Raw genomic sequence first — 27,870 nt, forward strand, 5'->3', positions numbered from 1 at the left:
AACATTAATATAATGGATTGTATTTGACTATTTTACTTTGTTGGCTTGATTGTTTAATTGAGGACACTGTAAAGATTTTGTTTATTGCTCCTTTTATTTTTAGCAATGTTCTTCAAACAAATCGTCACATTTTTGAAATTCTCTTTTTCCAATATTTATTTTGGGAGTCGCAGTTTTGTTTGAACCCTAATCTTTATTTTAAGCTTACTTAATGTGCAAGCCTATTTGACAATGGTGAAAATCACAACCTTGCCTGACTCTGTCCTTACTCAACATCCAATAGCATTAATGGAAACAGATCAAGAATAACATTTTCTTCCCCTTAACAATAGTTATATAGGCCATATAATTTGCTCTGCTAAAGGAACATTTATTTTTTCAGGAATATTTTTGTTTTTTCAAAAAATATACATAGTAAGATTTTAAATGAATTAAACTTTTTCTCACAAACATATCAAACAAAAACAAAACAGTCCCTCCCTCCCTCCTCCCCTTCCATACATACAGATCCATTCACCTTCAAGAGCTTGCATATATTTTAAGTCCATAGAGAACAGTTGGGGAAACTGTTCTTGTATAATTTCTTTTATGTTCCTTTTTATTACTGTATCTGGGCCATCTCAGGAACATTTATTGAAAATTTGTGAAATCTGAATCACATCAGAAGAATTTGAAACATGGTTAATATAAAGCTTAGTTGCACTTTAACAAATCCAGAGCATGGCAGAATTAAGTACACGGGGAGTAGACTTTAACTTTACCCAGTGATGTAAAATTAGCAGGCCCATTTTACTGATTTTTGACTATTCCTGTTAACATGAACTGACCAGAAGAAATAAAAAAAAAAGACAGGTAAGACACTTATCTAATGCAGTTAATTTAGATAAAATCAGAAGTTAACATTTTTATTATAAAAATAAAATATTACCAATGCAAGAACTTTTAATAATAATAAAACAAAAATCAGGAACTACTCATTAGATGTACCACATCTGAGAAGAATGGAACAGAATAAATGCTACTTTTCAATGAATGTTACCTTTCATCTGAACTGAACATTAATATTAGCCAGTTGATGATTTTGTCCAATGTTTGATGGATCCTGAGATGTAGTAACCTGACTAAGGTTAAACTAAGTGGTAATGGAGCTCTTTTTTCAGCAAAATGTTACTTTTAATTCACATATTTGAAGGTTTTGTGCTTGTCTGAGTGTAATATTTCCATTCTGTGCTTTTGTAATGGTTGTAGTGGTTAGGGCAACGTATAACAGTGCCAGCAAACCAGGTTCAAATCCAGAACTATCTGTAAGGAGTTTGTACCTTCTCCCTATGTCTGTGTGGGCTTCCTCCACGTGCTCCTACTCTTCAAAAGGGTATGGGGTTTGTAAGTTAATTGGTGTATGTGGTGGCATGGGCTCATGGGCCAGAAGGGCCTGTTACCATGCTTTATGTCTAAATTTAAAAAGAAATGTCACCCAAAACCTAAAACGTGTTATGGTGAGCCTTCTCCACTCTGACACTTTGATCCTATGATAGCAGAGAATGGAGGCTGAACCATCTATTTTTACCCTTCCATTTGTTTTTAATGCCATCATTTCCTTTAACTTCCTTACAGTTATTCGCCTCCCTGGAGACCCTGGGTAATGACATCTGGAGACATGGAGAGACAGAGATGCAGAAGACAAAACTCGGTAAATGATTATTTACTCACTGCATAGGCCGTTGGAATCTAAAATTCACTGCCTTTGAGAGGGAATTGATTAAATATACGGTGGAGAAAAATTTGCTAGGCCATGGAGTAAGAGCCAATGGATGGAGTCATTGTTGCTGTGGTGGTGAGCTAGCATAAATATGATAGTCTAAATGGATTCATTCTGTGCTATAACCAGACTATAAAAATTTACAGTTAATGCCTTTTGCCTTAAGGACTGTGGAATCTACACATCTCTTCTGGCCAAGAGTGATAATTGCAATTCTACATTCGGATCCAGACAGGCATGAAAGTTGCAATTCAACAGAAAGGTCCTGGCAGCAGTGAGAGTTGGACTCTGGCAGGAATGGCAATGGCAACACTGCCAATAAGTTCTGGCAGAAATTGTCACCCTTCAGTGGTAAATCTAGCCAAAGCAAAATAGCACTGCCAGAGAGTAGGAAGAGGAGACGCAGCGCTCCTCCACAGGGTTCTACCACCCAGTCGAACAACCAACAGCTCGATACAGGCTTTAAATGGCCTGTTAAAGGGGTCAATGGTGATTTGCTTTAAAAAATAATGATTACAAGGTCTTGTTAGAAATTAAAGTACCTTTAAAGAAATTGCTCGAGACAAAAATTGAGAACAAAGAACATTTATTACTACAACAATGCAAAGTTGGGTGCTTCCCCTTACCCTGGGAATACACACACACACTGGGGCTCACCCAACTTTTATACAGTTGATTTCAGTGTAGGAATACCCTCCCCCTTACATTCTTCTGCCTCCTGCTGGAGAGGTTTGGCATTAGGCAATCCTGCCTGCCTACGTGCAATTTCAGTATACTTGGAGAACCAGGGGGGGGTATCCTGTCGGTGTCCCTTCATGTCATTGTCCTTATTCACACCTTCCTGATTCTCGGGGCTACAGTCTCTTGATATGCAGAGTTGACTCATTCTATCTAGGGTTGGCTAATTTCATATGTATAAATCTGTGTATGGTTAGCTAATTAGAAATGTATGACTTGGTACTTCTGTCCAGGGCTAGGAGACCCTTATCTGATCCAGACTACCTCAACTTCCTACATTCTATTGTACCTTACCATTCCTTATCTTAGTCTTATGGTCTTGTCACAAAGACTAGAAGATTCTTATGTTAATCGTGCTGACTCTGCTTTCCTGCATCCTAAGCCCCAAGCTTATCCTGTTTGAACTGGTTACAGCCATTTTACTGATGAACTTTAGTTTCTTCCATGTTCATAATTTTAGGTCAATTTTCCCATCTCTCACAATCCTCACTTTTCTTTTAGATCAGTAATACTGATCTTTCACCATGATCAGTGTTACTGATCTTTGGTTACTAGTGTCAGTGTGACTGATCCACCCCCCCCCCTCTCCTCACTTTTCTTTTAGATCAGTAACACTGATCTTTCAAGTGTAAGGTGTAGTTTTACCCAGCTGGTCAATAACCGAATTGTAATGTCTGTGTAAAGTCTTTAGGTAGGGGAGCACCATGAAGGTCAGGGGAGTGAGTCCAGCTGCTTATTAGGGTTTGGAGTATCAGGCTCCAGTTCTCAGTAAAGAGTCTAGTCCATCCCATACGTTGAAATATTGAAGCAGTGTCTTTGAAGCACACGACCTTTGTAAGTGTTGTCCCGACGAAGTCTGTGAGAGGCGCTGCCTTCAGCAGCGAACGAGTAGCAGTCTATGAGAAGCGCTGCCTTCAGCAGCGAACGAGTAGCAGTCTATGAGAAGCGCTGCCTTCAGCAGCGAACGAGTAGCAGTCTATGAGAAGCGCTGCCTTCAGCAGCGAACGAGTAGCAGTAGTCAGGCGGTTCCGTTGAATTGTGGCTCGTATCTGATGTCCTCTTCAGCCCCGAACCCTAGGGCCACCGATCTCCGAAGGCTGTTTGGAGCCTGATATTAAAGTGTCAAGCAGCTCACGTTGTTGGAAACTGGTGCTCCCCTTCATGGGGTGATGAAAAGTGACCAAGCAGGGGGGGGATTGTTTCTTGTGATTTAACTGTGTGTTGCAGCTTGTCTGCTAACATTAGCATATATATCATTGAACTTGTGAGTTGCAGCCTGTCTGTGTACATTAGCATATGTATTAACTCTCTCTCTCTCTGTTACATGTACAATGCTGACTACCATTCTGTCTGTCTTTGTCCCACCATGTCCTTTGTGCTATCGCTTCAAAACTCCTGTCTTTAATACCTGTGTAGGCTAAGATACAAATTAGATGTACTCCACTAAAGCTGTTCAGTTCCCCTGGTCCGTATTGGAATCCCTTGTTAACCCATATCCCACTATGACTATACATTAAATCTATGCCCTGTCTACATTCTAAAGGAGCACAATTGTAACCTCTGCTGCCCCTATTCCAGGGGGACTTAAAACATTAACGAACAATATTCCAAAAAATGAGTAAAACAACAATGAAAGTAAAACCCATTGAAAGCAGCAATAAAATATAACAATAACTGAATAAACAACAATAAATGTAAAGCTCATTGAAAACAGCAATAAAATACACAAAAACTGAATAAACCACGATAAATGTAAAGCTCATTGAAAACAGCAATAAAATACACAAAACTGAATAAACCACGATAAATGTAAAGCTCATTGAAAACAGCAATAAAATACACAAAACTGAATAAACCATTAAAAAAAACGAATAAAATTGTAACATTATGGCACTTTGTCATTAATTCTTTGAATGTGGGTCCAGCCTTTCTCTCTTGTTCTTACTGCGGTGTCTGTAATTAAAAGTACACAGAAGGGACCATCCCAGGCAGGTTTTAGTTGATCCTCTTGCCATGCTTTTACATATAACCAATCACTAGATTTTAATAAAATGAATAACAATCTGACTTTCCTTTGTGTTAGTGTAAAAATTGTAAAATGAAACACAAACCATATTTGCATGGGTTTTGAATATGTTAGACCTTATTAAAATGCAGTTGGAGCTGCTTGTCTGTATGGGGCACAACCCTCCAATTTGTTAGAGTGAGTACATAACAGACATTGCAGCACAAGAGCCCCTGCAAGAGAACTTGAAACATATTCAACCTTTAGTTCTGCCTTAAGTAAAATGCCTTGTGCCACAGCTCACAGGAGCTGGCCTTATTTAAAACAGTCTGTAAAACAGGCACCAAAAAAAGTTAAAAGATGTTCTTATGAAGATTGCACACACAATAATTTAAGTACAGGCTAGTTTCTATTATATTCCACTTAAAAGTTCTGCTGCATGAATCCTGGAGCTTGTGGAGTCATTATTGAATCAAGAAATATTGGTACCATGCCAATCTCATTCTAACATGCCAATTTCTCCAGTCCTTAAGTCAAGATGTACTGAATAGCATCTGGTACAAGATCTGTGAGTTCTTAATGATATTATTATTCTTATGCACCCAATTGTTCTGAACAATGCCACCAATTTAAATCATATTCCACCTATTGCAGTACTCACACACCACCATAGACCAGTTCGCAGGTTTATTTCTCCATTAAGCTGAATCCAGTTGCGCAGGATTTACCTCCGTGATTATTTACAATGTAACTTCCGCACTACCGGATTTAAATATAAACCTGATGAATGGGGGAAAGTTATCATGAATTAAATAACAGCGGCAATACAGAGAAATTGTGCTGAGGCATTAATTTCACTCCGGAGGAAAATGCACCAGAGAAATGAATGATTAAACTTATAGGAATCCCCATAGGAATCCCCAGAGGTATCTTTATTCTCCAGAGGTGGGTGATCTTTAAACTCACGGACCTTGACTGCTGAATGTGTAGAAGAAATGTATTAAATGTGTTGATAGGGCTCCATACCTCTAACTGCAAGACAAGAGCCTGAAGCCTCAATTTCAAGTGCCACAGTGCACTTAAAGGGACATGCACACTCCCCCTTCAACTGGCTGATCCAGCCACTTTACACATCAGATCCTTTCTTTATCTCACATACACTTAAAGTTAAGATGTATAGAACTCACCCTATTTGCGCAAACATTTCTCCCTGCAAATGTTATAACATCACTCAACTCTCAGGTACTCCCTGTGCAAAATCACATTTAAATACAATTTATTTCATAAATTGGAATTAACTGGTAGTTAAATTCGCTAATTCTACAGTATTGAAAAACGATCATTTATGACATTTAATTTTTAGCATGAATTTTAATCAATATTGGTCAGTGACTGAAGTGGGAAGTCGTGATTTATGAAATTATCTCTGGTCTCTACTCTCCCACTCCCTGCACTTCTCCCAACATTCAGGAGCTGGCACACAGTCCCTGCCTTTTTCCATGTTACTCATCTACTATTACTTTAACTGCTTGCATCAAAATGTTAGCCTTTGCTTTCTGCTTATCCTCAGATGTCTGGACAAATGCTTTTTGTGTGATCTGTAGAAGCTGGGTTATTCCCTGCTCATGCCAATTTTCTGTCTTTTGTAATTTTCTCTTAATGTCTGGGGCTGAGTTGGTAACAAAACCTGTTAGTACCAATTGTTCCCCTGCTGGGGATTCTATGTCGAGACCCCCATATTGTATATATATATGGTCCCAAAAATTGGTCTAACTGTTCAGCACATCCCTGGGGATCTTCTATCAGGGAGGTCAGTTCTTTCTTAAAGTTACACACTTCAGTACTGGTCAGGGGCACATTTACGAAACCGAGACCCTCTCCCATGGGAACTTCCCACAGTGGTCTCATCCAATTGGTTTCTGGCTTATTAGGTCTGGGTTCCTGCTCCCTGGGAAATGAATCAAAGGGTTCTGCCCTTTCTTCCTGAAGAGTCTCACGCTGTTCTGAATTAAAGTTACCTCTCTCTCCTGCCAACAGAGGTGGTAATCGAGTGCTTTGTGAGCAAGTTATCATACCACTCCTGCTCTCTTCTCTCTTCTCTAGTGGTGGGGGAGGTGGGGAAGGTGCAGAAGGGTAGGTCATAGGAGGGGAAGGAAAGATAGGAGCCGGCATAGGAGGAACATAGGGTGGAGGGAGGGAATGTAACACATCCCAACCCTGTGATTCAGGGACAAGAGGTTCCTCCTCTCTCTTATCCCTGGATTCTTTCTCATTCAAAACCAGCTGTTCAATGGATCCCTTGAGCCAGCAGGCTGCATATTCCCTGCTCTCAACATTGTCTTTCTGGTTTTGATAGAGCCATAGGTTCAAAGCTTTACACATCCATTCATCCTCAGATCCGAATTTTGGCCAGTACACGGAGCTCCCTTTAACCGGGTATTTAACCCATTCAATACAACAATACCTGACCATTGTCAGTTTGTCTTTACCACGGGTCTTTCCTGTGCCCCACTCAGATAACATCAACCCAAGCGGGCTGTACGTAGCTATCTGGTGGTCACGTCCTGTGTCAGGACTCTCTTTACTGCCCGTTATTCCCATGCTTAGAAACAAGTAAAATACCTGACCGTCGTCAGTTTCTCTTTACCACGGGTCTTTCCTGTGCCCCACTCAGATAACATCAACCCAAGCGGGCTGTACGTAGCTATCTGGTGGTCACGTCCTGTGTCAGGACTCTCATCTCTACTGCCCGCTATTCCCATGCTTAGGAACAAGTAAAATACTCTTACCGAGTTCTGGCAGTACTGCTCTAGCGCGCGTCCTTCCGCCGTTTGTTCTCAATGCCTCTTCTCGGATATCACTCGCTTCTTCCACTGACCAGCCACCCGTCGCCCGTGAGTCCAGCTGAATCAGCCGGGGTGCACCTACTCTCGTCATCGGGGTACTCTGTCAGTGGAGGGAGTGTGATCCCGGACGAGCCCCCATTTGTTAGAAATTAAAGTACCTTTAAAGAAATTGCTCGAGACAAAAATTGAGAACAAAGAACATTTATTACTACAACAATGCAAAGTTGGGTGCTTCCCCTTACCCTGGGAATACACACACACACTGGGGCTCACCCAACTTTTATACAGTTGATTTCAGTGTAGGAATACCCTCCCCCTTACATTCTTCTGCCTCCTGCTGGAGAGGTTTGGCATTAGGCAATCCTGCCTGCCTACGTGCAATTTCAGTATACTTGGAGAACCAGGGGGGGGTATCCTGTCGGTGTCCCTTCATGTCATTGTCCTTATTCACACCTTCCTGATTCTCGGGGCTACAGTCTCTTGATATGCAGAGTTGACTCATTCTATCTAGGGTTGGCTAATTTCATATGTATAAATCTGTGTATGGTTAGCTAATTAGAAATGTATGACTTGGTACTTCTGTCCAGGGCTAGGAGACCCTTATCTGATCCAGACTACCTCAACTTCCTACATTCTATTGTACCTTACCATTCCTTATCTTAGTCCTATGGTCTTGTCACAAAGACTAGAAGATTCTTATGTTAATCGTGCTGACTCTGCTTTCCTGCATCCTAAGCCCCAAGCTTATCCTGTTTGAACTGGTTACAGCCATTTTACTGATGAACTTTAGTTTCTTCCATGTTCATAATTTTAGGTCAATTTTCCCATCTCTCACAGTCTGGACCGAGATGGTGTTGCCTGTGGGGTTGCATACTCCGGGGGAGCAGAGGACTGGGATACGGCACCAGAAAATGGGGAGAACACCCCTGTTTGAGAGGGAGAAGCTGAGGAGATGACCCTATGGGATGGGGACCACACCAAATGGCAGTGATGAGTTCTCCGGCTGAAGAACTCACACAGGTGGTGGGCTGTTGGCAACTCAAGGTGAGGAATCTGTGCAGGCTGAGGACTGCTGATAACTGCGGTCATGGGACTCGAACGAGCTGTGGACTGCTGGAAAATGGCTTGAAGGGGTTTTGGAACAAGGATACGCGTGGGTGCTGAAGGATTCCTGATTATGTCAGATGGTTGGATCTGGAGTTCTGGTTGCTGATGGTTTGGATTGAAGTCTGTGTGGCTGCTGAAGTATTGGAAGAGAATCCACAGAAACTCAGTTGCTTGGGGGGGGGGGGGGGTGGAGGGAGAAGGGAGGAAGGGGGGGAGGCCTCTTTCTCTTTTGCATCTCTTTCTCTGACTATAAAGGGTGCCAGGCAATTTGTGCAGATAGTGAATCGGTAAGTTGATTTTCATGCAATCAAATTCAATCTTGAGATTGAATTTGGCAAGAGTGGAAATTGCAATACAAGAGATGGATCCTGAAGGGTGTGGTAATTGCAGAGATTATGTCAGGAGTGGGAATTGGACAGACAGGTCTTAGCAGACGTGGTGATAATAATCTTTGGACAGGAACTGGGAGAAATGGTCATTCCTGCTCTACAAGCGAATCCAGGTAGGAGACCTATTTCTAAAGGCAGGATAGCTGGACTGTTAAAACTAGCCTACCATTAGTGTCGAGATATTTAGGACTTGTTCACAGAGCAGAATTCCCAGATTGCTGGCCAATGTGTGCTGGTGATTTTCCACATGTTATCAAATTTCAAAGCATGCATTTACTATAATTCTATAGCAATTACCCGAGGGAACATACCCTCATGCATATGCACAAAATTTGCAACAATCAGCCCATTCCCTTCAACGAAGAGGAAGTGCTGTAAGTGAGGAAGGTAAGTATAAGGGAACTTATTTTTGCACTGAGTTTGCATCAGTATTTTTTTGTATTTTAGCTTTTAGCAATATTTACGGTTAAAAAAAAATCATTGCATTGATTTTAATGTTTTTTTTAATGTTCCTGAAGAACATTCAAAATCTTTTAAGGTCGTCAACTGCTATGACAGCTGGCAATGTTTAGAAAATTGATTTGCCCCCCCCCCCCCCCCCCCCGATATCCCTCATGAATTACAATGTGAAGTGCCAGATTGAATTTCACAGTCCTTGCAGAGTTTTTTTGCAAAATATTTTTAGGCTTTCCTTTTAAAATCTTCAGTTTTTCATTGCATCATTCTTAAAACACATTGCTACATGGCCATGTTGCTTGACAAATATCCTTTCATTATGCAATGTGTGACTTTTCAGCACCTGAGAATTATCCTGTGTGTGCAACTCCCAAGAAACTAAGATGTGTTGCGCTGTTTCTCTTATTTTCCATGGCTTAAATCGAAGTTTATTGACACCTGCACCAAAGATGCAGCAATAGTGGTTATTTTGCGAGCAAACAAGTTAGATATCTCGTACATCGTACAACATGTAAGACACGGGGGGGGGTGGGGGGGGGGGAAATGCACAGTCACCTCAAAAGATCAGTTGGCATGGAACAAAGGCAGCATAATTTTACAATTGAGGTTTGTTCATGAGTCTGATAATCACAGGAAAGAACCTGTCCATGAACCTGATGGTACATTATCTTGTAAATGGGAGGGGGGAAGTGAAGAGAGTGTGGCTGGGTGGGAGGAGTCTTTTAATATTTTGGTTGGTTTTCCAAGGTAGTGAGATGTGTAGATGAGTCAATGGAGCAGAGAGGGTATGTGTGATGGCCTGAGTCATGTTCACAACCCTCTGTAGAGAACTGTCCCTTTACTAAGCATTGTTGCATCATGATTGGACAGCTGGAGAGGCTGTAAAGGGATGTAGACGACCAATCAAATTTACTTAGATTTTGAGGAATTAAAGGCACTGAGGAGCTTCCTTGGCCATTGTTTCGATGTGGGGAACCAGGAGAAGTCACTGGAGAGGTCACTCCATTTCAATTCCAAAAGCCCTAGTAACTTGTATTTGTCAACTATCTCTACTTCAGCACTGATGATGTGGACTGGGAGTTTACTTCACCCTTTTTCTGGAAGATTATAACCAGCTCTTCAATCTTGCCGACATTGAGGGAGAGGTTGTTGTCCTGGCACCAAGTCGCAGATCCCTCTATCTCTCTCTCTTTTGCACTCAGCCATGTTGTTGTTTGAGATCCTGCCAATGAAGGTGGTGTCATCGTTGAATTTATAGACAGAGTTGGAGTGGCATTTGCCATATGGAAGAATATGGTGAAATGTCAGAATCAGAATTGATTGTCATGAACAAGAAATGAAATTTGGTGTTTGCTGCAGCATCATAGGGCAAACCTTCATATTATAACCATCTTACGCCATTACTATAAAAATATAATCGTGCATGAGAAGTAAGGCAGTGTCTTCTGTCCATTGATAATTCAGGAATAAAGTCAAATATTTACTCTTCTCCTTTGTTAACATGGGATGACCTTCTGTAATAATTTTTTAATAAAAACACTCAAATGACAAAATTCTCCATAGGGATCTTTAATGAAGAATAACATCATGACCATTAAGTTTGTATTTTAATATTTTATCTTGTTTTTAGATTTTGCTATCTCCCTTCTGTCCAAATGGCCTTCTCGAGCCTGAAACCTCTGGGTGCTCTTGTTTTGGCTTCTCATTCATTCTCAGCTTTCAGCCTTTGACCATCAGGCCCTTCTTGAATCTCTCTGCCTCTCCTTCTCTCTTTTATTTGCCTTTGAAACTTCAGTCCTTTACTAAACTTTTGATCATCCCTAATATCACCTCGTGTAGTTTAAAGGTAATTCAAAGAACATATTGAAAATACTCAGCAGGTCTTTGGGCACCGCAGTTAGTAGCGCGATCAGCACAATGCTCTTACAGCGCCAGTGATATGGGTTCGAATTCGGCACTGTCTGCAAATAATTTTTATTTTCTCTCCATGCCTGTATGGGCTTCCTCAGGTGCTCCGGTTTTCTCCCACCCTCCAAAAATGTTTATAGGTTAATTGATGTATTTTGGCAGCATGGGCTTGTGGGCTGGAAGGTGCTGTTACCGTGCTGTATACCTTGAATAAAAGGGTCTTTGATGTTAGAGTTAAAATTTCAGGTCAGCAGACTTCCATTAGAATTGGCAAAAGTTAGCAATAATTAAAAAAAAAAGTTTCTTAATTTGTTGCTGCTTTACCTGCTGAGTATTTACAGCATTTTTTTTTTAACTTGGGATAGGGTTAAATTCTGTTTATGTCATTGTACTGCAATGTTTTATGTTAAAGGATAACAGTAAAATCCCTGTTATTCAGAGTTCAAGCAACCGGCAAAAAAAATTGCAGAAAATAAACAGGTAAAAAAAATACGTCAGTTTAAAGTTGGCACGCCCTACCATTAGTTCGCCAATCACATAGCATGCAAATTCAAGTAACCAGAAAATTCACTTATCTGGCATCTACCAATTTCCATAGGAGCGAGGGAGTTTTACTGTATATTGTTAATGTTAGTTTTAATCATTGCTTTTATTCACTTGAACGTTTATTGACTTACCACTTTACTAATGAAAAAAAGTAGAATGTTGAACATTTAAAAAAAAAATTAATTTTGAGAAATTTCTGCACTTTTTTTCTTGATAGCCTCACTTGGTGCAACCCTATGATGGGTTTGTTGGAGAGACCTTACCTTGCTTATTTGCTCACCCAGTCAGGTAAGTAAGAGAAATCTCAATGTGGCACATTTAAGAGCTGCCTGTTGATATTTTCTAGGATACAGCAAAGCTGTTGAATGCAATGATTTGTTCAATCATCTAATATTTATATCTGTAACTATTCTTTATGAAACAACGCACTAGCATTATCTAAGGCTGTAGTAACAAAAATCCCTGTGATTTTATCCGTGCGGTATGTTTATGGCATCCACTCCTATGTTACTGTCTCCATTTCATTTTCAAAAGCTGTCAGAAACATGATGAAATGAAGGCCACACATAAATCCTCAAGGCATTTTTCTGTTACAACTAACAAATGAACACTCTAAGAATTGGAGCTTCCACTTAGAAAGAATCAATATGTCTTCATAAAGGAAAACTGTTTGATAAACCTGTTCAGATTTTAGAGGGTGGTACAATTCTGGTGCCCAAGAAGGGCAAGGTGACCTGCCTCAAAGAACCCAGTGGCTTTGAGGGTTTCTTTATGGAATAAATCATCTGCTGTCTCAGAAATTTCCTTGACCATTTCACTGATCATCCACTCTGCCTTGGATCACGTGGACCACAAGAACCCTTGCATCCGGTTGTTGTTTATTAACTGCAGCTCAGCGTTCAACACTATCACATCAGGTAAACTTAGGATCACAATAGGGGATCAGACCACTGGCAGACCCCAATCAGTGCAGATCAGCAGCATTGCCTCCTTCTCCTCTCTGACCATCATGGCTTCACACTTAGTCACCTGCTCTATTCCCTCATGACTATGGTGCCAAGTTTGGATCAACGTAATCCATAAATTCACTGATGATGCATTCCGGGAAATTATTCCCAAATTCCTGAAATGCAGTCTGTGGGGTGGGGGGAAATGGAAAGGAAATGAATGACTCGTTCCCATTCTGAAATTTTACCTGCGGCACCCCTAGATGTTATTGTGGATTGTTTGCAGTCTAAACTGAACTGAAGGTAGTCCACAACAATGGGCTGGTGAATAGGAAGATGTTGACGCTGTATATCGCTCGTGAGGTATACATCATGGCTGATGTCACTTCGGAAGGTCGGTGTGATAATTGCCGACTGAAAAAAATCCGTAAGTTGTATGTTTTTGAAAAAAAGCATAAATGTTAGCATGCCCAAGTATGTTGATTTTTGGAAGGGGAGGCTGAGGGCTCGTGCACCTGTTCTCATTGATGGGATGGAGGTGGAGAGGATTAGAACTTTCGAGTTCCTAGGAGTCTACATGTCGAAGGACCCTCCTGGAGCCACCACATCGAGGCAACTGTGAAGAAGGTGTACCAATGCCTCTAATTTCTCAGAAGTCTGAGGAGATGTGGCGTGTCATCGAATTTCTACAAGTGCACTGTGGTGACTGGTTGCATCACAGCCTGTTTTGGTAATTCGAGTGCCCAGGATCACGGAAAACTAATGAAGGAGCAAACATAGCCAAGTTCATCACAGCTCTGTGTTATGGGCCCAGAGGACCCCAAAACCCAGCAGCAATAGAAATTCACCAAGACAAATAGTTACTTAAACAAAAGTCACTTTTAATTTTCTTTAAACATAATAACAGGATATAACTTAACTTATTACTATTGACTTAACCCCCTTCTAATTCTAAGTGCATATGTATGTAATATGTATAAGTTCAGAAAAGTTCTTTGATTGACAGTCCAATCTCACATCTCACTCCTCCAAGTTCATTGGTATCAGGCAATCCTTATACTGTGCACAGAATTTAACCTTTATGAATTTTCACCAGGCTCTGGTGGAAACAGTTAAATGGTTACCGCTCAGGAAGTTTTGTTGGTTTTCAGAGAGATATTTGTTGGACGCACACAAACTGATTTCTTCCATCAGTCACTTCAGTGTCTTTCTGAAGAAACTTGCCCCATCAGGGTTTTCCAAATGATAACCTCTTGTTCCAGGTCTCTGCAGAGTTCCTTTAGTTTCCCTAATTTCAGGTGAAACACTCGAGCCAGCCATTTCCCCTTGTATGACCACAAGGGTTCTCAGCATAACTTAGAACTCACAACCTGTCTTTCAAATGAGGTTTAAACAAGGTACCAGCTGCAGAAAACTCTCTCTCTCTAAAGAATCATATGTACTTCTCTGTCTGTCTCTCTCTCTCTCTCTGGTTGTAAAAACCAGAACCTCTCAAAACAACAAACTGCCACCAAACATATTGCTGGCTCCAAAATCAATTCCTGAAAGATCTTATCAATTCCCTGCGGATGGACTCTTCACCTCCTTGTCAAAACCTTCTGTTGGGTGCTACCAGTTGCCCAAATAATCAAGAGGACAAAGACTGAGGGGAACGATAGGCTTTATTATACAAGAGACTGCTGGCCCGGGTCAAGGCTAGGGAAAATGAGGAGAGGGAGAGGGGACTCGACCTTTATGGCCTGGGTCACATGGGAAGAGACCAGGGAGGAGTCTAGGAGAGGATGTCATCAGGAGGGCGAGCCAGCCTGTACACACAACCATATCACTACACCTTCAGCAAAGCCATTTCCATTGTCTTTACAAAGGCACTGGGCCCGGAGTGTCTGGTTTGAGCAGAGCTCTTACATTTTAAATGAGATGTGTTTTGTGAAGTGTTTGTTTCCTACACCAAAACCCCCACAATCTATCTCTTCCAAAAACATATCTATATATAATATAAAATATGATATAATCCATCATATCTGACCTTCCATCCATTGAAGACCTCAATGAGAGGCACAGCCTCAAGATGACTGCCAACATCGTAAAAGATCTTCATGACCCTGGTCACAAGCTTTTCTTGCTGTTGCTTTGGGGAAAAAGCTACAGAAGCCTGAAATCTGGATGGAAGAACAGTTTTGTTTTTTAATGGCTATCGGACTTGAACCTCCCATTTTTACCCTAATCATTAAACTACTCAGACAATACAAAAAGACCTGTCTGCACTGTTGGACCACCACATTTTTTTCTGTTGCATTTTTTGTTCTGAACAGCTACAGATGTGAATACAGTAGAAATTCTAAAATCAGAACTGCTTGTGATTGGGTCAGTCTGGATTTTTTGATTTTCCGGATTCTCAGGCAGTACATTTAAAATTCAAATTTAAGGAAGAATAAAGAGATGAACAGATACATTTTGATAGTTTATTAATGATATATTTCTCATATAAAATACAAAGTACAAAAAAAATCAATATTATTACAAGCTCCTGTTTCATTTAGTGTGAGTATCACTTTAAGGGCTAGTACAGGCTGCAACCTAGCTTTGCAGAAACTGGATGACATCTGCTGGTACAGGGATTTGGAGAGGAGAAAGGACATTGGGTCCTTTTTCCAGGGACATAGGTGGTGAGAGAGTCCTGTGAGGAACACTGAAGAAACAGCAATTTATTGATCAATGGCCATCTCATCAAACATGGAGCTGGAATGACTGTGTGATAATGGACAATTCGGCTGATTATCCCTGTCAGGCGACTTATTCAACCCCATCGCGACCAAAGGAAAGGTGACTTTGATTGACCCATACCTGGAAGTATTGTGGAAGTCATGTGTTTTGTTTTCCCTTCACAAGGAAAAGGGGAGTTGTGACCACAGTTCCTATGAAAGATATTTCTCTGGAAGAAACTCGATAAGGATTTGTGAGTTTTCAGCAATCCCTTCACTCCATCTCTCCCATCTCCTTCATGATCACATCTATCTGTCGACAATGGATTTCTAAATCTGAACTTTGGAATGACCTTCCAGAATTGTGCCTAAGTTGTAATAGTTTGGCGCACACACTCAATTTTGATTTGACTAATGTGTTATATTATTAGTAATTACTAATAAATATAGTGTTTTAAAAGAAAAATATAACACTGCTTTGATTGATTTCCATTTTTGCTGGTCTGCGACATAATTTTTTTTCAATCATTTTTCCATCTGTGACACTTACACAAAAGCCTGGTAAATTTAAAAAGTTTGAGTGTTTTCGCGAAGTCCAGATTCTTGGCTGGTCCGGATTTCTGATAGCTGAAGTTTTGGACTTTTACTGTATTTATTATCTGTATTTAATGTTTATTATCTTTCCATACATAATCCAATGTATACTATTGGAATTTTTTTTAAAGTACCTATTTAGCTGCAGCAAATAAGAATTTTGGGAACATATGTATTACAATAAACTCATTAGAGCACAGTTAGTAGGCCTGCTAACTCGGAATCAGTCACCCTGGTTCAATCCTGTCTGCAGAAAGAGTTTGCACTTTCTGCTTCTGACTGAGTAGGTTTCCTCCTGTTTTTCTGCCCACCCCCCCCACCCTCACATACTAAAGATGTGCCAGTTGTTTGGTTAATTGGTCAATTTATATTGCCCCAAGTGGTAGAATTTGCAGGAGGGGGGGAGAGAAAGGGGGAAGGAGATGGGGGAGTTCATGGGAATGTGGAGAAATCAAAAAATAGAACTAGTGTAAGTGAGTGATGGTCAGTCCAGTCTTGATGGGCCAAATGGTCAGCTTCCGTGTAATGACTCTCTGATATACTGTATAATTTGGTGGATGAGGTGACCTTCAGATAAGACGAGACCCCAATTTCGTTCTGAATTTCACAGTTTTAGCTCATGTGGGTGGTATTAGACAACCCCCCCAAAAAAAAATGATCAAATTGTTATCCTGGAGCCACCAGTAAAACAAAGAAAGTATGAAGCAAGTTTGAAGTTAAAAGTCTCTAGTGCAATGGATAATTTATTGTGGGACACTGACGATGAAGCCGACTCACCAGATTCAAACTGGGACCCATGTGATGACAGTGTAAACAGTGAGACTCTGGACGTGCTGCCCAGTTCTTTGTCTCAGATGATGAAGCTAGAGATTTTCAAGGATATTAAATGTGTGTGATGAGTTTTTAAAAATATTTTACAATTCTTTTATTGGTTAACACCACATTGATAATAGATTTAAGTGCAAAATATAAATCGTGTATATATTAAAAATATATCGTTAGGTTAAAAATGTGCTATCAGGTGGGATCTGGGTGGATTATGGAACCAATCAAGTGGTATTTTGAGTAGAATTTTAAGGTCACTGTTTTTGTATCTGGCCTATAGGACAGCCCTTTTTTGGGGGTGTTAGCAAGCAGTAGTTGATGCATTTGGGTGTGTCCTATGTTGAGATGGGTAGACAACAATCATGTGCCTAATGGTAAAATAACATTAGATAATTTTATACACCTCCACAGAAAGTAAAAATTAAAATTTAGAGGTTTGAGCTGGGTTTTATAATGTCTCACAGTTCTGGAATGAAGGAATAAAAAGTTAAATTGAGATAAACATCAAGAATTTTGGGAATTGCAGTTCTAAGTATTATTTCTTTTCCTTCTAATTGTACAAATTAAAATAATAACAGAAAATGTGAAATTGTTAACCTAATTGATTGTTTTGGCTATACCATATGTAATTTTAAGAATTAAAAAAAAGTCCTGGGGATTTGCTTGAAATTTTTTTTGTGGGATTGAATGAAAAATCTTTTTCTGACATAAATGTTATTTTGCAACATATTTAGAAACTTGAAGGAAAAATCTTTTCCCTCTCATCTTTCATTATCATTTATTTAACACATCAAAAAGTAAGAGAATGATGCCAATTTCATGATCTTTTGGAGCAGGAACACATTTAACCATTTTGTATTTTGCTCTAGGTTGATGTGGCCCAAGAAGAAATGCTTTGACTACTTGTACAATGAAGGGCAGGAACTTTTGGCAGCATTCCCTGTGCAAGCAACGATCTGCTTCTACGCTGAATCAGGGAGCGAGGATGAAGATGAGGAATTTAATGAGGAAAATGAATTAGAAGAAGGATCAGAATATGTTCTGGAAAAACAAACAGAAAAGGCAGCAGGTGTAGCAAATGATAGAATAAGACCTACTACTAATAATATATTAAAGTAACAATGACACGCAGGTGCTCAAGAGTCAAGAATTTAAACATCTCAGCAGTGTGCCCAAGATATTTTTGTACTATTTGTACATACTGCGAAGATCCTTTTATTATTAAAATATATATTTTTACACTTTTATTTTGAAGAGCTATTTGTGCATTTCAGTAGGTCATGATAGGGAGAAAAAGGACAAAATGATCATCTTGCTCGTGATGGTGCATTAAAGAGGAAGAAAAACTGGCCCAGAGTTAAGGAAGGAGGTGGGGGGAGGAGCACTCTCCCAACGGCAGGAGGTAATAGGTGGATAGGGGAGGAGGGATGGATAGCTCTGTCAATAGAGCAAGAAGGGAGTGGAGAGCTTAGGGGATAGTGAGAGACAATAGAGAGTAGGTTAGTGGAAACCAGAGAAGTCAATATTAATGCCATTTGGTTGGAGAGTGCCCAGTCAGAAAATCAGATGTTGTTACTTCAATTTACAGGTGGTCTTGGTGGGATAGTACTTGAGGCCATGGACAGACGTGCGAGTATGGGAGTGGGATGCAGAGCATAAAAAGGTTGGCCACAAGAATATCTCTTTCACTGATGTGGACAGAGTGAACGTGCTCAGCGAAGCGATCTCCCTGTTTTCTCCCCATCTCTTCGATGTAGAGAAGGCCTCAAAGGGAGCACCAGATGCAGTAGATCACTCCTGTGGATACCAAGTGTTACTTCACTTGAAAGGCTGTTTGGGCCCCAGGACTGCGGTGAGGGCGGAATTATGGGTGCACGTCTTGCAGCCATAGGGAAGCTAACCTATTCTGTTTTCTCCCTCCCTTCCCTTTCAGTGTCTTCTTTCCCTAGCTCTCACCCCACTCCTTCTCCATTCACAGAGCCATCCCTCCATCTCCTGTCTGCTGCTGTGCCCTCCCCCCTTTATCTACCTTTTATCTCCTGCCTTTGGGACTATGTTCCTCCCCTACCCCTCCCCCTACCCTTTTTCTTCAGACACCTGCCCATATTTTGTTCATACCTTGATGAAGGGCTGAAGCTTGAAATGCTGGATATGTAAAGTGTACTCTTTGACCCTGCTGAGTTTCTCCAGCATTGTTTCTTTTTTTACTTCAACTAGTGTCTGCAGACTTTCGTGTTTTACTTCTAGCATTTTTGTTCTTACAATTTTATTCTTAACTGTTGGTGACACGACATTCAACTCATTGTCAATGATACAACTTTGAGAAACTAGACTCCACATTTTTATCTGTGATGTTCTACACGTTTATATACCATCTTAAGGGTGATCCCTCCTTCTATTGACCTCACCTTGTTGATGAAAGTATATCTAAATGTGTTGAGATCAGCCAAGCAGTTTGTGAAGATGCATTTTAAATTATGATGCCATTGCCCTGAGCTGTACCTGTATTTGTACTCCAGGATGTTCTGTACTTCCATGCCAGACTGAGCTGGAGCACATATGGATCATCTTTGACACACCCAGCCACTGACTCTCTATGAATTGATTGTCAAGCCATCGGCACAATCAAATTTGGTGAATAAATTATTTTCATATAATCTTAAATTGATAATCAATTCCTCAACCAGAAGACACTGTCATTCTGTACCAAATACCGACAAAGCTTCAAAAATTGCTGTTAAATTCCTTCTCCAATATTGTGGTAACTATTGCATCAATTGTCACCAAAACCAAGGAGATGATTGTTGACTTCAGGAAGGGAAAATCAGAGGTGTACAATCCAGTGATCATTGGGGGATCAGAGGTGGAGAGGGTGAGCAAATTTAAGTTCTTGGGAGTCATTACCTTGGAGGATCTTTCCCGGACCCAACACATAAATGACATCAATAAGAAACCTCGTCAGCACCTTTACTTCCTCAGGAGCTTGCTGACATTTGGTATGACTTCAGAAACCCTGGCAAGTTTCGATAGATGTGTGGTGGGAAGTGTGCTGACCAGCTACATCACAGTCTGGTAGTGGACACAACTCAGAACATCACAGGCAGAAATACTCCCCACCATCAATAATCCACACCACCCAGCACAATCTCTGTTCTCACTGCTGCCATCAGGAAAGAGAAACTGGTGCCACATGACTCACACCAGGTTCAGGAACAGCTGCTACCCCTCCACTATCAGACTCCTCAACGACAAACTCAATCAGGGACATTTAAGGATTCTTACTTTTGCACTTTATTTATTTTTTTTGTCTCTGTATTGCATAGTCGGTTTGTTTACATTTCTTTATTTGTTTACATGTGTATGTTGAGTTGGGTTTTTTTTTGCACTGCCAAGAAGAGGTAATTCTGTTTGTCCAGCAGGAAAAGGAATCTCAGGGTTGTATGTGATGTCATGTATATATACTGATAATAAATCTGACATCTGAACAATCTTTCATTGCATAATGAATCCTGGAAAAAATCCTTTCTCCATGTGAGATAATATATAATGTTTATTTAACATTTATCTTGAATATTTAATCCATAAAATTATGCTTTTTAACATCTCTCCAATGGGGGTTTTGCATGAAACAGTAATTAAATAGTTTATAATTTCAGAGAAATTGGAAGTAGGCAATGACATTAAATTTTACTTTATCAGGCTACTGTAGAGATGAATGTAGTTTCAGTTTAACCTTTGATGTCTGAATGCCCTTATTGCAAAACACAAGTGTCTGATTATGGTCTATTGTGTGAATACTTATAAGTTGTACAAATCAAAATATTCCAGAGCATCTTTGGCAAGAATGATGCCTTCTCCTTAGGAAAGAATCCATTAGTAACAGAAGAAAATGAAAGCTAAGCAATTGAGATCAATAGTGCATTGGGAAAAAAAAGATTTAATTATATATATTTTTAAAAGCTGTACATTGAGTTGATTATTTTTTTTTAAAAAAGTAATAATACAAAAGACAGTTTCCTTCCTTAGCTCTCTTTTTCCATATTTTCATCCAAACATACAAAGGCCTCAGTGGCCGCAGAGGCAGGCAAAGGTGATTAGAACTAAATGCAAATAAGGCATGTTCATTTGTATGAATGTTAAATTTTGACCAATGCAAGCAACTGGCAGAAGACAGATCTCTTTTTATCCAAACAGCATTTCAGATAGGAGACAGGATAAAGGTGGGTCAGTTTCAAATTATTGTCTTGAGTTCTGACAGCTGCTTATTAATAATGAAGTTAAATTAAAAATTCCATTAGCTTTAAAAATCAGGCTTAAAGTTTTTAAAAATATCTTGTTTCAAGTTTGTTTCAGAACATTTCCAAAGAGTCTATTCTAATGACATGAACATTAATCCCAGAAGTTGATGGTGAAGATGATTCCATTGGGAGAAAGGAATCCTAGATGAGCACAATCTTGGAAGAAAATTGAGTTGTAGCAAAGATGACTTGTGCCTGCATCAGTTGCAGATATGAGCCCTTCCACTGGCTGGTAAGAGCCTTTGACAATACTAACATTAAATCACTACCAGCAGAAAATGGACAAAGCAAATTAAATTTCCATCCAAGTTATGGGTTGCGGTGCCAGGCAAACAAATTGCTGGAAATTCCAAGTGATAGTGGCCAACTATACCATTGAATTCTAGAATGAAATCATTGCCAAATCTAATTAAATTTAAAGGACAGAAAAGGGAAGATGTGATCACATACAACAAAAATAGAAAGAGATTTTACGTGACAATATTCCCTATTGGGGAAACCAAACATTGGCATGATGTAATCCTCATGAAGCAAGAAAAATCTTTTTAGGCAGTTGAAGCCCTTTCCCTCTTCCATGTGTGGCAGCTGGAACTGCAGGGCAATCAGGGAAGAAAGGTGGCGCCAAAGTTCAGTGGATTCTCCCCTTGTGAGGGCACAGCCTCCATCCAGCTCAAGCAAAGTCATTAATGAAAGAGAGAAAGGGATGTTACTTGCCTATTTTCCCCACACACCTGCCATGCTTGGCTCCTAGAAGCCTTAAGTGTAGGGGAGTCAACAAATATTATCCCTGTTCTTCTTCATCAACTGAGCTGGATAAAGACTGCCTCACAAGGCAGGAGGAACCAAGCCCTCAAAGGGTGGTGTGTGATTGACCATTGCCACGAATCCAGGTACAATTAACATTAGGCTTTCTCATGAAAATTCGGAGGGGGAATTCATTGTCAATGGGGGATTAGGGATCCTTTGTGGAAGTCAGCCACCTTGTATGTTGCTGCACTATGCATGCAATTGTCATGAGAATTCATTCTTAACATCATGATTAGGAGTCTGTCAGAACCCCCAAAATATAGTTAGGACAGTGGTAGAAAATGGAGTTGGATATATCCTGGTACTTCATCTATGATTAACCCCCACCATCATGGAAGATTGTGCTTAAAGTTATTGAATAAAAAATATTTTTTTTCTTTTAATGCCTGCAGGGGAAAACTAAAGATTTTGAGGATCATTATTGTTAGGTTTTTTTTTAACCTCTAACAGAACATCATTAGTTAGACCTCATACACTCCTAGCACAGAAGATTACTGTGTGGGTGGGCATTAGAAACTGCTTGTGGTCAACTTGTTTATTCTAGAATTTGCATGTGCCTCTGTTCCCAACTCCTAATAGCAGCAGGACTTCCTCGAAGCCACGCTTAGGCCACTAATTATTAATGAAATGGCAATTCAAGTGAAGAATTTGATTGAATACAATTGTGAATATTAATACGTAGTGGAAATGAATGCTTCTGCTTATACACTTATAAATATCACTGTTCATATCCAAATTTTAAGTACAATGTTGAAATTTCAGTTCATCCACCTTTTTCAATGCTGGAGTCAGAGTTTTAATGTGTTAGACACAGTGAAGTATTTTACATGAGTTTAACATCTCCCAACTCCATTTGCGGAAAATCAAATGAAAATTGCTTCATTCCTTTGTAAACTTTCTGCAACTGGCTAAATTTTGGTTTGATGCTGACATGGTCATTTTACATAATTAATGTGAGGGAAAATAAATGTTGGGGACAAAAAGAACATTGTGCTTTCAACAGCCAGACAATATCAATTTCAAGCACAGATACCACAGATTAGACAAACAGCAACATTTCCTCCATGTTACTCTTAGTATTGCACACTCTTGGGTTGGATGTAGCATAAATTAGTTGAAGTATAACATTATTTCTTAAAGATAATCTTGAAGTACTTTGAGGTAAGTTGTAACAAAATGTAATAAATTAATTAAGGGTCGTGCAATTCTATTATAGCACCAGTGACCTGGGATCAAATTCGCCACTGTAAGGAGTTTATTCCTTCTCCCCTTGACCACAAGCAGTTCCGATTTCATCCCATGTTTCAGACATATGTGGTTAGTAGGTTAATTGGTCACATGGGTGTATTTGGGCAGCAAGGGCTTGTGGGCTGGAAGAGCCTTTTACCGTGCCGTATCTCTTAAAAAGTTAAATTAAAAGATAAAGCTCTGTCTGTTTTGCCAGGCTGAACTCTGGGGTAGAAATTTGTCTTTGTCTCCTGTGATAAATGTCTAAACTATTAGCAATAGTGCATTATCCTGAAATTCAATTCTTTTTTTAATCAATAGATTATTCTATTTTGAAAGAACTAGAGATTTTCACAAATTTCTCTCAAAAATCCTAACACTCCAAGATGGGAAATGTGTGAAATTTATCAAAGTTTAAATAGAAGTCTTTACTCGAGTGCTGTAGATTTTTTTTTTGTGAAGCATTATGATTTTCTTTCTGGATGTTTTCTCTTTGCGTTTCAACTCATTTATATCGATCTGGTAATCTGAGGAGTTCATAGTAGCAAGAAAACACATTCATTGTTTGTTCAACACAAATTACTACAGTTGAAAAGGAAAGGAGGGCAATGCCATATTATGTGATTTTTTTTTTAATATATATTCATTGTGCCACAAAAGGAATAATGTATTCTTGAATTTGTGATTTCCACATCTAAGGCACCCAATGTGGGACCCCATTGTAAATGCATTGATATTTTTTCTGCAGTGGAATCTAACCATGTAGCTTTTCAGTGTTCCTTCGTGTTCTTTGTTGTGGGTATTCTGAAATTGATTTGGAAAATGCATGAAGAGATTTTTTTGACCTGTTTCACATTTACAGAGTAAAATATTTCTGTATCTGACATGTGCCTCTCATAAAACATCTGACTTGATACATTTGCTAGATTCTAAATATTTTGCAAATTATTATTGTGCACTCAATTTTTTTTACATGAGATCTATACATAAAAGCCCCAAGGTTTTGGGGAAAATCCCAATTCATGTACAGTGTGTCTGTATTATAGAGGAAAGCTAGCAACAAATGAGAATTGTTGGACCCAATAGTATGATCAGTAAATTACAAGGTATTGACAATTTCTCATAAACTGTACCCAATTGTTTTTAATCTTTTGAAGCCAACTTCTAACAGTTATTTCTATAATCCCTTAACAATATCACTAAGATTCACAACATTCAGTTTCACAACCAACACAGGAATGGTTCCTAAGAGAATGCACTTTTGTATCTTGCAAAACCCCTTAGACATATTTTCAACTACTGATTACATTCCAAAAGCAATTTCTAATCGAACCAATAACACCTTTTAATATTGACTGAACTTTCTAAAGAACCCTCAAATTCTTCAAACTGCAACATCTCAAAAACACTTTTTACTCTATCTCAATCCTAAAACCACCTTCAAACCTGAGCTTTATAACATTCCTAAAACACCTCCCAATCTTCACTCTTACAGCTTTTGAAAAGCATTTTGTAAACTTCTGTCTTACCACATTCAAACACCTATCACCTTCCATCTCACAACATACTCAAGAACATTCTCCTGTTTTGTTACTATTATAATCCTTCTAGCCTGGACCCCCTCTAATATTCATTATTTTATAAAATGCAACTTTCCAACCTTTACTATAATCTCTTTCACTTATTTTCCAATGTTCCAAGTATAATTTCTATTATTCCAAAGATATCAAATGTTATGAACTTCAACATTCTGGTCTGCACCATTCTAAAAATAATTTTATAGGATCTTGAAGATTTCCTTGAGTCTTCTAATCTTCTGTCATTCATCTTAAGGACACATTCTTGTTATCTGTCCTGCAAAATCCATTTGGGTCCATGCTTTGATAAGATTCCAGAGATAATTTTCCAATCTGCTTCATCCATTCTTCCTTCCAATTTTCAATTTCACAATGCCTCAGAGATGCATTCTGGCTTCAACCATATCACACTTAAGGACAGCCTTTCTAAAAGGCAACTTTCAATATTCAGTGTTTATCGAATCTAAAGGTAACATTCTGCTCTGTATCCAGTAGAAAAATTGCTTGGAATTTCATTTACCGTTTTTCTCACAAATGTACTTTAGAAATCTTGAATGTTACATCCCAATGATGTGCTCCTCTTTTTAAAGCTTAAGAAATCTTTAATTCCTGTATACTAAGACCGATGCCATTTTTTAATGACCAGGTACAAATAAGTAGTAATTTTCTATTTCTAAATTAGCTCATCGATTATTATATCATTAAATACATCTTCAAGTGTCAAAATTACTCTTCTGTATGGTATCATTCATCTCACAACCAGAATTTATTGATTGTAATAAATTTACAATTTTATGAATAATCTTCTTCAACTTGCATTTGGTTTTGATTCTACCTCATAGACTTGATGGTTTCCAAATAGGAAAACCCATCAGATACTCCTGCCTGAATCTATTTGTCTTTTAAAACCTGTATATAAAACTATGGCATTCCTAAATCAAATGTCAAACCTAGTATAACAGTTTAGATGCTTCTCAAATCAAAAGTAATTTTGCAAACACCAGGAAACACTAATCTCAAGTTCAAACTGCATAATGAATACTATTACATCTTTGTGTTCATACATCAAATTGTAAACCACATATTCAAGATAAAATTGTCTAATTTATCAATATCAACAAGTTATGTCCTGCTACCCTATATATATTTCTCTAAAATATTCCCCATTCAACAATTCTCACTTGCACAGTTGAAATATTATCTGATCAGCAATATTTAAAAATAATGCTTATATTAGGACAACAAATGGCTTTTTGGTGATTGAAAGACAAATATCTTTGCTTTGGTTGTCTCAGAGATGGTCATTCTGATTGCTGAACACTGGACTCACAAAGTAAGGAGTTCACTGGATAATTGAAATGCTTCTGAAATCCAATTCCTCTGTGTTTTCTTCAGAGCCTGCAGAAGCCAAATGGTGATAACCTGTACCGGATTATGGTTTGAAGATTCAAGGGGATTAAATCAGATGTCTTCCATCATTTCTGTGTTTTCCTTAAGTGATTGGAGGATTCACCTGAAGGAAACATAAAAAGGAAGGCAAGAATAACAAATCTCTCTTGAAAACAGCATTCTTATTGCCTTTTTATAAGCGTTCCTTGGGAATTATATTGTTATGTTGTATGCCCAAACAGCATCTTGGAGCTGCATAATATTATTCACATCATCTCGTTTGTCGATTATTTTCCAAGTAGTGAAACCTCGATTATTATGCCTAATTTCTTTGATGTTTCGAATGTACAGTTAGAAAGGACATGGGTTAAGGGTGAAAGGGGAAAGGTTGAGGGGGAACTTCTTCACGCAGAGAGTGGAGGGAGTGTGGAATGAGCTGCCAGCTGAAGTGATAAATGTGGGTTCAGATTCCTCCAGGTTGGAGTTGAGAAACAATGTGATATAATGCATCCTGACCGATGGAGTTCTTACCCAGAACTGTATGAGATCCATTACCAGTTTGCCTCAATATTTGTGGACAAATACTTTTGCTGGATTTTACTTTCCACGGTTAAGAATATTGAAAGTGAATAATTTGGCTCTGTGTAGAACATGGTAAGCACATCTGTGTTAATTGATGTCATGTGCTAATATGTTTCAAAAAGTAGCAGTTCTCAGTTGCACCCACTATTAGAAGTCACCAAATAGCTTGAAGTGAAATGTTGGGCAAAGTTTAAGACTGTGAAACACAAAGAGGTCACAGATAGAAAGAACTGGCACACACAGGAGTTCCTCGAAAAATATGGACAGCTTAACCTGAATAATTAATGGAACTATGTTCCATCATTGAAAGGTAAAAGCACTGCTCAATAGGACTGGAGTCACACAGAAGATTTATGATTCATAATCCATTTTCAACCCTTAGGATTTTTATCATAGGTTTCTAGCAAAACATCATTGCAGCCTTAGTTGAAACATGGACAAAAGAGCATGATTCCAGAGCAAGAGAGTGACTGCTCTTGACATCATGATGGCACATAAGTTTTAAATTTATTTGTCACAAAATACAGTACCTAGAACAGAGAGAAGGGTTCTTCTGTGAGCAAGCCAATAGGTTACTCTAGCATTAAATTCAGCATTTATAGAGTATGGGATAATACTGAGAAGGAAGATTGGTCAACACCAAGCACTGTTATGCTTCATTCAGGAGCCTGATAGTTGCAGGGAAGAGACTGTTTTTAAGTTTGTTGGTGTTTGTTTTCACCCTCTTAAGCTTTCTCCCTGATGGGAAAAGAGAGAATGTCTGGGGTAATGATGGGTCCTTCAGCATGTTGCCTGCCTTTCCTAGGCAGTGGGAAATGAAAATAGAGTCCTGGAGGGGAGGAAAGTTTTCATTATGCTTCGAGCTACCTTCATTACCTTCTTCCAATCATGAACAGAGCAGCTCCCACACCACACTTATGCATCCAGCAAGTATAATTTTGAGTATAAAAGTTGTTGAGAGACGGGAGTAACATGCTGAATTTCCTTAGTCTTCCAAGAAATTAAAGGTGTTGAGTTAGAGTCCAAACATCTTTCTTTACCATTTAATGAATCCTTAGAAAAGTTATCTTCTGTAGGGTCACTTCTGTCCAGGGATGCAATTGCCATACATTGTAAATGCCATGAGGGCAAGAGCAAGTCTGATGTTGGTATTCTGTAAGCGACTCAC

At 39.1% G+C, this 27,870-nt stretch overlaps 2 protein-coding genes across 12 annotated transcripts in view; one reads left to right on the plus strand and one right to left on the minus strand.

Moving 5' to 3' along the window:
- Positions 1–1,592: 1,592 nt before the first annotated feature.
- Positions 1,593–26,262, plus strand: LOC138740555 (protein ripply1-like). Of its 2 annotated transcripts, XM_069893396.1 has the most exons (5): positions 1,593–1,690; positions 11,972–12,042; positions 17,692–17,891; positions 21,166–21,352; positions 26,127–26,262. In XM_069893396.1, the coding sequence occupies exons 1-4, from the start codon at positions 1,643–1,645 to the stop codon at positions 21,198–21,200; spliced, it is 354 nt and encodes a 117-aa protein (XP_069749497.1). In that variant the 5' UTR covers positions 1,593–1,642; the 3' UTR covers positions 21,201–21,352; positions 26,127–26,262. The 2 variants fall into 2 exon arrangements, with proteins under 2 accessions (XP_069749497.1, XP_069749496.1); XM_069893395.1 differs by lacking the exons at positions 21,166–21,352; positions 26,127–26,262 and having other exon boundaries at positions 1,594–1,690; positions 17,692–18,107.
- Positions 23,592–27,870, minus strand: part of drp2 (dystrophin related protein 2) — a 163,496-nt gene continuing 159,217 nt past the window's right edge. For 9 of the 10 annotated variants that reach the window (XM_069893387.1, XM_069893394.1, XM_069893392.1 and 6 more), the window contains one exon: positions 23,592–26,244. In XM_069893387.1, the coding sequence (XP_069749488.1) occupies positions 26,207–26,244 (38 nt within the window). In that variant the 3' untranslated portion in view covers positions 23,592–26,206. The remainder of the gene's footprint in view (positions 26,245–27,870) is intronic. The other variant, XR_011342985.1, reaches the window with a different exon arrangement.

The sequence above is a fragment of the Narcine bancroftii genome, chromosome 8, assembly GCF_036971445.1.
Source record: "Narcine bancroftii isolate sNarBan1 chromosome 8, sNarBan1.hap1, whole genome shotgun sequence".
Taxonomy (NCBI): domain Eukaryota; kingdom Metazoa; phylum Chordata; class Chondrichthyes; order Torpediniformes; family Narcinidae; genus Narcine; species Narcine bancroftii.